The sequence below is a fragment of the Salvelinus fontinalis genome, chromosome 21, assembly GCF_029448725.1.
Source record: "Salvelinus fontinalis isolate EN_2023a chromosome 21, ASM2944872v1, whole genome shotgun sequence".
NCBI classification, from domain to species: Eukaryota; Metazoa; Chordata; class Actinopteri; order Salmoniformes; family Salmonidae; genus Salvelinus; species Salvelinus fontinalis.
In genome coordinates this window covers 15,883,415-15,894,265 of record NC_074685.1, presented here as the reverse complement: position 1 = coordinate 15,894,265, position 10,851 = coordinate 15,883,415, and the positions used below count along the sequence as shown (strand labels likewise).

Sequence of the window (10,851 nt, the reverse complement as noted above, 5' to 3'; positions counted from 1 at the left end):
GAGTATTTCTGTTTTTGAATTTGGTGATCTGCTATTTCACTGGATGTTGGCCAGGTGGGATGTCCCACGTACCCTAGTGAGGTTAATATGCTCTCAATCTGTGTGATGCATACTGATGAGTACTTTTCTCATGATTAAGGCATGAACACATGAACACTCAACACTGCCATCTGCTGTTGAAGGGAAACTTTTAAGTAAAGAAACAGGTATGTTTGACATTGGCAGCAAGAAAAATGCTGACACCTTTTAACAAAGTATATTTTATTGTATTGAGGGTTTCATATAGACATCTGTTTTTCATTCAGTTGAAAAAAATGTCAAGCATAATTTAAACCGGTATTCAATGATGTCAGTGGTTATTTTCACTACCATAATCTTCTCAGGAATAGTTTTCCTGCTTTGTTGTATTTGAGGACATACTATTAATGAGTTCCAATAGGTTGAAATAATATAAAATGACATTTGAAATATCAATCACTCAATATGAAACAAATGATACCCAGTTTAGTCAGTCCTGCCCTCAGGTCTGTACAAGGAAACAATTTTTTTGTCTTTTTTTCATTCGTCCACCTTTGATACAGTCCCAAAATGTTTTGCAGGTCAGCAGTCAAGGTTTCAAGACATTGGACTTTTACAGAAGCAAAGTGTCACATCATCATCATGATGCGTTTTGCATCATGTGATGCATTTTACATCATTATGCTGATGTGGCAAGTGACACTTCGCTTCTTGAAAGTCCAGTATCTTGAAAACGTATCTGTTGACATGCAAAACATTGTAGGACTGTATCAACAGTGGACGAAAATATAGTTTTTGAGTGGAATTTTCCTTTAACTTCGATAGATTTATTTCCCCGTCCCTCAATGTCTGGGGAGACTGAGGGATGTGGCATCAAGCCACGTTATTATTTCCATGTGCCTTGTTGAAAAGCTTAACGGTGCTCATAAAGTTTTTTTAATCAACTGCCAGAAAGAGAATGTAACAGTGTGGGAGAATAGAACATAAGAGCGAGAGTGAAACTTACTCTTTTTACCCTCACCATAAAAATAAGAGTAACTGAAATCTCCTTTCATTGTTTCACATTTCATAATCAAACTGCCTTATTCTTAATTGGCATATTCAAATATCTTTGGACATAACATAAGGAGCCATATTTGGCTTGAACATTTTCCAATGAACACAAAAAATAAAACAAATCAAACACACAAAAGTGCCTATACTGACCATTCCAAACCCTCCACCAAATATCTTCACAATAAAACCATGTACAGGTATTAAGTCTATGATCTTTTCCGTCGGCTTTCAACGTTTCTGAAGTTGACGGGTCTAATCTTCATCTCGACGAACTGGATTGAATACTCGTGTCCCTTCCAATGGAACCAGTTGATACCCTGAAAAAAGTATACTTTTTTTTTTACATGTTTACATTTTACACACTGCAGTATTTCAAAAGTATGTGTAATAAATAATACATGTAATAATCTTGTTTCATACTCTATGACCAGAGTATAATATATATATACACACACACACACACATACACACACACACACACACACACACACACACACACACACACACACACACACACACACACACACACACACACACACAGACTTTGTGATAGCAGAAAGGAAGTCAATACATTGTAGGCCACACTTTCTGTACCTTGCTGTGACTATTGTCACCATATTTTCCCATGAGGTTGACACGATGGCAGTTCTTGTACCAGAAGGCACCCTTATAGGACAGTGCACAGTTGGTTACTGCAATGTCGTTGTCATTGTCGTACGTGGAGAAGGGCCGACCATGGTGATAGATCAAAGAGTCACCTAGGAAACAAGAGAAACACATTGACTGGTGTGAAGAAATATGGATAGTTCAATCACAGTTATATTGTGTCTTTTATTGTGACTTTTTTTACTGTAAAGTGTATTGGTATATTTCAATGGAATTTTAATCAAGTTAGATCTGACTAGATTTTCTATGCAGGAGCACTAATAAACACAGCTATTATAATAATTGTCCTTACCTGCTGTGCCGCTGTATCTTCCTAAGTACAACTTGTAGCGGCTACGTGGCTCTGCGATGGTGAACTTGTCATACTGAGCGTAGGCCGACTTCCCGTTGTCCCTCAGGTCCACACGCAGCTCGTACTGGCCTGATGCCGTCATCTTGTGGAGGTTGGCCAGACCTGAAACGACAGGAAATGACATCACAGTGCCATTCCTGTTTCCTATGGCTCAATTGGTTGGAGCATGGTGATGCAACCCCAGGATTGTGGTTTGACTTCCGCATTGGCCACAAATACTGAATAAAGGGAGACAATAAAATACAAATAAAGGAAGGGTGGAGAGATGTGGACTCACCAAACCAGAATTCATCATTCATGTCCCCAAAGCCACCGGTGTAATTCTTCCAGTTCCTGAAGAACTCCAGATTTCCATTCTGGCGCCTCAGGAACACCTGTAAAGAGAGTTGACAGAACCTGTCATTTACAAGCCCCGATGTCTTTGGTTTGGCTTCAGTGTTATCACAAACATGTAAAGGTCAATCCAATCAAACCTGGAGTTTAGACTTTAGAGTTTAGACTGTGTGTGTGTGTGTGTGTGTGTGTGTGTGTGTGTGTGTGTGTGTGTGTGTGTGTGTGTGTGTGTGTGTGTGTGTGTGTGTGTGTGTGTGTTCTTCACCATCCATCCTCCTCCGTCCGTGATCATGTCACAGTAGACCTGGATGGGCTGGCTCTCTTCCCCTCCCAGGTAGATGTTGTAAGTGCCAGAGATCGTGTCTCCATTCAGCAGAGCCTGCGAGCAGTCCTTAGGGTATCTGTATAACCCTCCAACTACACACACACACACACACACACACACACACACACACACACACACACACACACACACACACACACACACACACACACACACACACACACACACACACACACACACACACACACACACACACACATCAAAAACAGTGCACTACATAGGAAATAGAGCATCACTTGAGATCTGCTCATTGTAAAGCTGTGAGGGGAAGGAGGTGGTGTGTGTAGCAGTCTACTTACTGGTGGTGAAGACATTGGTGACGTGGCGGCTCCGCTGGGCTCCAGCGATGGCCTGTAGCCTGACGCTGTACTCTGAAGAGCCACTCAGATCACTCATGCTGTACGATGTGGCTGTAGGGCTCAGGACAACTTCCTGTATTCAAATCAAATCAATCTTTATACATAATGTAAAGCACTTTGGAAAATGTAGCTGTAAAATAGCCATTGATGATAGATAGTGGGGGCCAGTGTGCGGACTCATAAACCCGTACCCGGACTGTGCCGTCGGGTGAGGTGAAGGTGAGGATGTATCCGGTGATGGCGGCACGCGGAGGCTTCCAGGTGAGAGTGGCACTGTCTGTCTGGACGTTACTGGCCACCAGGTCATGAGGAGAATCCACATCTACAGACACAAACAGGAAAGTGGAAGGATCACATACAACACTATGTTAAACGTGTTAAATAATGATATCACAGATGTCTTAATATTGAATTCATGGACAATACAATATTGCACTTCATTGAATTTATGAACAATAAAATATTACACAGTTTGATTGTTGTTTGAAAATCAGACCCAATGCTCCTATATAAAGCATCTAATTTGAGAGCTACCCGTTGTGAATTCAGTGGTGATGGTGCCACTCTTCTGTGCCTCCCTCATGGCGTACACCCCAACTGTGTAGTGGGTGGCAGGGACTAGGGAACCCATCTCAAACTCCACCGTGTTCCCAGAAACGTGCTCCATCACTGGGGTCACTGCAGACAGCAGAGGAAAGAGACAATATCACCACCCGGTTACCACCACCAACAGTCCTATTGTGCTGTGTCTATTTGGCTAGTGATGGGGGATACCATTGATGAAAATACATAATGTACACAAATACACGTCAGCTCCTGGCAATCTGTGCCTTGGGCCTCTTGTGAAACACACACAAACCTGAGTCTGCGCTGTAGGTGATGACGTAGCCATCGACGGTGGCCTGAGCTGGTTGCCATAGCAGCAGGGCGGTCGTGTCAGTGACGTTGACAGCAGAAAGAGCTTGAGGCCTGTCCAGAGCTAAGAAGGAGGAAAATACACAGCTTTGTTACACACATAGGCCTGTAGCCACAACAGCTTCAGCAAACAAACACCTGTACTGACAGTATTATGACCTGCAAACAACCCAATGCAATGATGTCATACTTTTCCCAGGAATAATTGACTGGGGTGGACAGAGTAAAGGAGTACCATATGTGCTGTTGAGTATGAATGTATGAAGCTAATGATTTATGAAATGCTCATAATGTCTATGCATGACACAGAGACTTCTGTCTATCCTCCTCATAGCACTGTGACTTGAATGTAAACGCATTATATAATTGCATGTATTTAGTAAAAGGTCAAATGCGTAAATGTATGCTAAAGAGTAGTCAGACACCTGTGGTGATGTTCTCTGCCCCCGGGTCACTCTCCTCCAGGCCCTTCCCAGCAAAGATGGTGACCTGATAGGTCACTCCTGGAAACATGTTAGGCAACAAGGCCTGGGTCTTAGTCCCATCTGCTAGCACTGTCATTGGGCTGCCTGTTGATGAGAGAAAATATTGCATTTATGCTACTTTAAGTTCTTCTATTCTGAAATAAATATATGTTTAATGGTGCTCTTAAATCGCACTGTTAAATCCACTTTAAGGAACTGGTTTCCTTCCTTGGTAGCAGCTGCAGATATTCACAGTTCTACACTAGTGTAAATTATTGTGTGAAGAAACCTTGTGATTACTCTATATTCCACTAGAGAGAGTGCTTTGTCCAATTTGAAAAACAATGGAGAGGAAATTCCTCCCCCCATGCCACATGAAGCCTTTTTGAGGCCTAAAGAACTATATAAACGCAGTCCAATATCCTTATTATAATGGGTAGACTTTACTGCCACTATAAGATATGAGGCTATTCACTCACCTCCTTGGAGAGGCACATAGATGATGCGGTAGCTATCCACTCTGGCACGAGGCATGTTCCAGTGGACTATGGCCGAGGACTCAGTCACTTCAGAGAAGTGGATGCCTCTTGGAGCGCCCAGGCCTGGCACAGCGATGGGGTAAGGGTTAAAAAGGCAAGCAAAAAATGAGAAAAGTTAGATTGATCTGTTTGAGTTAGACTTTTGATCAGGAATCGATTCTACAGAGGTCAGTTTATTCAACGGAATAGGCCTATTGCCCTATGGTGTGTCAATATACACAATGACAAATCAGAAAAGCACACAAAGACACACAAAATTCCAGTGAGAAAACATATTTGCTGAAAACCAACAAACGCCCACCACAATCACCACAGCCAGAGTAAGATTGAAACCCACTGCAATCTACAGATCAACAGGGGTGCATCAGTATCACACTTCCCAAAAGGCTAAAAAGTCTGCTCTTTAGGGAGCACATTTTAATGCATGAACCAAACCATTAAACTTTTGTCAAACATGCTACAATTTTTTTTAAAGTTGCGTCTTTAACTCTAACCAGTTTAGTGGCCAGTAAAATTTATAGGCTATGAAAATTGGTCTATAATGGGCATCAGAACACATGGACTTTGAGCTGCATTTAAAGCCAAGCATAAGAAGCAGCACAATCTAATGCAAAAAAATGTGTCTCCATATTCCTGAAAAGGATACCATATGGGGAAAAAGAGACATGCAAAACCAATTTTTTAAATGTAACCTTTATTTAACTAGGCAAGTCAGTTAAGAACACATTTTCATTTACAATGACAGCCTACACCAGCCAACGCTAGGCCAATTGTGCGCCTACCCTATGGGACTCCCAATCCCAGCTGGTTGTGATACAGCCTGGATTAGAACCAGAATGTCTGTAGTGACACTTCAAGCATTGAGATGCAGTGCCTTAGACTGCTGCACCACATCGGGAGCCACTTGATTGGTCCCTTGATGCTCCCAGGCCTAGGACTATTAGTACATAAAATAATGATCAGTGGCAATTTAAATATTTCCCTGAAGGCATACCCCTTGGAAAAGAAAACCAGTAAAAACAAAAGGTATTATTACAAAACCAAGTCAAAACAAAGATCAGTATTGCATCTTGTAATCAAGACACCTGTTTCCAGAGAAACCAGACGAGAGATGTGAGATGCAGACCACATTGTGCTTCGGCATTTACTGATAGTTCAGATTGTCAGAAAATAGGCCCTTCATTTAAATACCTGTTCGAGCAACACCGGTAATTGGTTGGGAGCGCTGTTCCAAAGTGACACCGTACAGCTCGATTTCGTACTCGGTGCCGCCGGTGAGTCCCGTTAAAACCTTGGTTCGCTCGTCACCAAGGACGTTGACTTCTTGTGGATGAGCAAACTTTGTGGAGTCCTTAATTTTGATCACAAATCTATCAAACATGTCTTCATCTGCGGTCCAGGCCAGGCGGAAACTGTCTGAAGTGATGTCCGAGACAAACATGTGCTCCACTTCTGGCTCAGCCTCTGGTTGGAAAGAGAATTCAATTCGACGTATTTGTCGAGAAACATTCACCCAATTACTAGAAAACAAATTTGACGACGGCGACTGTCGGCGACTAGATGGAAAAGGTGAGAGAGTAGGACTCCTAGTTTTTGGTTAAATTCTCATGAACTTGCTACCACAACTCTGACATGCTTTCAAATCGTTAAGGTGCTTTGCATTCCTTTGTTATTTTATTGAGAAATAGACACGTTCATGGTTGTGGAGACATTTATTGACGTCAATTAGCAAGTCAACATCCACAATTACTATTCTCTGTGATTGTTGCATCAAGCCAAGGATTTGGCCAAAACAATCCATCCACACCGCATGCATTCTCAATGCCAGCCCTGCATTCAGTGCATTCAAAGGTAAATAAGAAAACGAGTGGTTAGGTCAACTGACATTTCATGCTGAAAATGCCATGTTGATTTGTCTGTGTTTTCCTACTTATAGTGTAGGCCTACTATCCAATCAATGGTCCATAACCATCCTCAGACATTTTCAACTGGAAATAAAGACAGTTTTTTAACTGCCTTATCAGTCTAATATTTACAGGTGAAACTTAGATATTGCTTGCTTAGCCTACCTCAAACAATTCTTAGTGACAGTGATGTGTCCATTGAAAATGGCATCCTTTACACCGTAACGTTCACAGTGTCACATTATGAGAAATCTGAGGGGAAAACACAGTTTAAAATATGAAAACATATTTTCATATTTTCGAGAGAGGAAAAAGCAGAGCACCACACTCTTCTTTGCTGTAACAATTAAGCTTCAAACTGAAAACACAGGCAAGACCTCCATGATGCTTCAAACATGAAGAGGATGAAGAAAATATTAAGAGTAATCAGATTGCTCTGGAAAAGTAAGTGAGATGTTGGAGGAGGTAGTAGGGTTGTGTGTTGAGGCTTCCCCACCAAAGAAAAGCATTGATGGCATTAATATTTCATCCTTTCTTAGAAGATTACAGTGGAAGGGCGTACCAGTTTTTTGTGATACAGTAAAAGTACAAGTTGGGAATCAATCACCCCTTGAGTAAGTAAAGTAAACCTGTGTTTTCACTTCGACTGAATAGTGACCAATCCCTCAAGCTGTCCCAAGTGACACCTCACTGTGATGGAGAAGCCTCTTTGTACAGGGCCGAATCCTAACTCCAAGTGACTTGTGTGCATCTTAGAATTTCAGCCTACAGACTGTGTAGTGTGGCCAGAGGCATCATGCACCTTATTTTTTGAGGGGGCACTGATGACCGAATTAAATGTATTTCAATGAATTGTGAGAAAAATTATCTATATCTTGTATACCTTTTATCCTACAAATTAATCAAATTGGTAGGGGGCTCATGCCCCCTCATTTTCAACAGCCATGACGCCTCTGTGGGTGGTACCTGTCACAGCCACTGTGGTCAGTGGGCGGGAGACCAGCCCAGTACTGGATACCCCAGTCAGCCTGACCTCATAGCCTATGCCAGTGATCAGGCCCCAAATGTCCAAGAAGCTCTGGTTGCCAGGGACAGTGAACTCCTGAGGTTCCAGTAGCCAGCCTGAGTCTGACACCACTATGTGAAAGTGGCCAAAGCCACCAGTAGAGGGAGCCCCTTCATGTTGTTGAGGATGATGTGCCTTCCAGGACACGCGGAAGCCGAATGGGGTGATCTCCGAAATGGTCAAGTTTTCCACTTTGGGTAATGATGCTGGAGGGAGTGGGAGTTTTTTGGGGTGAGGGGGGATTAGGGTCGGGTAGAGGAGGGGTAAGACGTGGTGAGAATACATATGGTAGTTGATGTGTGCAATGATTGCAAAGGTACTTGTAGTCGTCGGCGCAGTTGGCCCTATGACTTGTCGAGCCCCAATTCAATTAGGAGAATCTAATCATGCACATAGCTTAAATATATTAATATCATGTTTATAAATGGGTGACAAACTCCTAATTAAAAACGGTGGACATGTCATGTAGATACAAGGGGGTGTTGAAACACTAAAGTGAAGATTCTCATCCAAGAATATTGTATCCATCACACCTCTTTGTAATGTTCACTTGAACACTATTCAAAACCTGCAAATTTGTCCCGCTTAAACCTGGGTGGGTCCCTGGAGAGGTCATGTGTAATTCTTTGGCTACTGGGACACACATTTCCGCCCTGTCAGTGTTTCAAAATAAGTGGTAAGATTTGAGTAAATTACATAGTACCTGTGATGGCATGGGCTAAAACGGAAGGGGTGCGGCGCCCATGAGAAATACCGTACAGTTCAATGTCATAGTCAGTGGCGTCCACTAGGCCAGTGACTGTAATGTTACGGACCTCGCCAGACGGCGTGAACTCCAGTGTATCAAACAGCTGTTCAGGGTCGCCGACCCGGATGACAAAGCCATCAAAGTGACCAGCCACTGTGCCCCAGGACAGGGTGAAGTTATCGGGGCTAGATTCGGACACAGCTATTGGGCCCAACTGTGGGACTGCCTCTGGACAAAAGAGAACAGTGATTTTGAATTAGGGGAGATGAGGAGTGTGATATAAAAAATTGACGTTATCTGTTTGACAGTCTAGGACTATGGTTGGAACTATAAAGTTATGATTATTTTCATGTCGGGGTTTGACTACTCATGAGCTAGTTAAGAGTAATAGCTTTTGAATTCGGAATTATAATATGTTATAATGTAACATATGGAGAAAAAAATACATGCGATGCAATACCTGTGGTGACTACGGCGAATAAGGGCTGTGTATTCTGTCCAGCGGAGCTAGCGTACAGTTTGATGTCGTAGGTTGTACTCCCTTTGAGGCCAGTCATAACTGTGGCGCGAGCCGCTCCAGGCAGGGTGCGGCCCATGGCCTGCGAGGGCAAAGCAGACTCTCTGACTTCTACTATAAAGTTATCAAAAGCCTTCTGCCCCCTCCTCCATGACAGTGAAAGTCTGTCTGAGGTAACGTTAGAAACAACTAGCCTGGACAAGTCAGGCTCTGCAGCTACAAAGGAGAGAAAAGTCAGCATTCATTCATTTTTTTAAGGGTGGCACACTGTTACTATCCTTTTTTCCCCTCAATAAACTGTTTTCCATTTAATCCAGTGTCAAAAACTTCAAGTGACCCAGATTATAATGAAGTCAATGTGTAGTCACTAAAAATTGGTATTCTATATAGTATTTATGTGTGCTCAAGAAAAATTATCAGAAAAGCATTGCAAACTTCAATGTGGAGCAAAGTGATAATGTGCTCGTTCTGGCTTTAGAAATAAATAAAACAAACAAAATAGAAATACCTGTTGATGCAATAATACTGACAGCATGGGTTCGTGATCCCTTGACAATCCCAGTGAGGTAGGCTATATAGTCAGTGCTGGGCCTTAGCCCTGTGATGTCATGAGACATTGCATTCTGGGATATGTTATATTCCTTTGGCTCCTTCAGCCAATCTGAATCAATAATCTCCAGGACATAACCGTCAAACTCTCCCTCAGTGCCATTCCAGGAGATGGAGAAACTCTCTGACGTTAAATTAGATACATACAGATTGCCAACCACTGGCTCGCTCACTAAAGGAAGAAACAGTTATTGGATTTTGAAATAAGCTAAAATGTTAAAAGCAATATGCCTATTGCCTATAAAATCACTCGTTTGGCTGCTACATATTCAATTATCTGTCTAAGGGGATGATAATAGATTGTAGATTATTTTGTTTATCAAAGATATATGAGAATAATAAGTGCAATTTCACATGGCACTCACCTCAAACCTGCCATTCTCCATAGTCTTTGAATATAATGAAAAATGAATGACATGCACATTTTAATTCTGACAATACAACGGCAAGCTTTTGGGGATGTGGTGAAGACTAAAGAAAGATACAAATATATTGCAGTGTAACACATCAGTACTGATCATAATGTGTCACATGAATAATAATAGCATTTGTGCCATATAAAGTGTAAGTGATATCATCATTATTCCAATTTAAGCCAGGTCAGGACTAGCTCTTATTCTAAAAATAGATGTGCATGTTTTGTTCAGTGTTTGTTCAGACAAGACAGAGTAAGACACTGACATAGACACAAACAGGGAAAGTGACAGATAGCCAAAGTGCCGGAGAGAGAAAGAAAGTCAACAGGACAGGGTATCCATTAAAATAAAAGGTGGCTTCAGATTTGCTAGACTTGACAAGTATGCTTTTTGACAAAAGTGTACGGTTGAATTTAGTGTCAAAATGTGACTTAAGGCAGGGGTTTCCAACTCCGGTGCTGGAGAGCTACTGGGTGTGTAATGTAAGGTTTTATTCCAGCCCAGCACTAACTCATCTGTTTCAAATAGTAAACAATTGTAGCCTTT

The 10,851-nt window shown here is 42.0% G+C and overlaps 1 protein-coding gene across 2 annotated transcripts in view; it reads right to left on the bottom strand.

The window, feature by feature from the left end:
* Positions 1-244: 244 nt before the first annotated feature.
* Positions 245-10,851, bottom strand: part of tnca (tenascin Ca) — a 49,696-nt gene continuing 39,089 nt past the window's right edge. The window contains exons 13-28 of one of the 2 annotated variants that reach the window (XM_055874096.1): positions 9,789-10,061; positions 9,224-9,496; positions 8,719-8,991; positions 7,916-8,221; positions 6,237-6,509; positions 4,986-5,108; positions 4,468-4,611; positions 3,987-4,106; positions 3,662-3,805; positions 3,319-3,449; positions 3,068-3,200; positions 2,691-2,842; positions 2,370-2,466; positions 2,033-2,194; positions 1,669-1,832; positions 245-1,391 (exon numbers count right to left, since the gene is read on the bottom strand). In XM_055874096.1, the coding sequence (XP_055730071.1) occupies positions 1,281-1,391; positions 1,669-1,832; positions 2,033-2,194; positions 2,370-2,466; positions 2,691-2,842; positions 3,068-3,200; positions 3,319-3,449; positions 3,662-3,805; positions 3,987-4,106; positions 4,468-4,611; positions 4,986-5,108; positions 6,237-6,509; positions 7,916-8,221; positions 8,719-8,991; positions 9,224-9,496; positions 9,789-10,061 (2,879 nt within the window). In that variant the 3' untranslated portion in view covers positions 245-1,280. The remainder of the gene's footprint in view (positions 1,392-1,668; positions 1,833-2,032; positions 2,195-2,369; positions 2,467-2,690; positions 2,843-3,067; positions 3,201-3,318; positions 3,450-3,661; positions 3,806-3,986; positions 4,107-4,467; positions 4,612-4,985; positions 5,109-6,236; positions 6,510-7,915; positions 8,222-8,718; positions 8,992-9,223; positions 9,497-9,788; positions 10,062-10,851) is intronic. The other variant, XM_055874095.1, reaches the window with a different exon arrangement.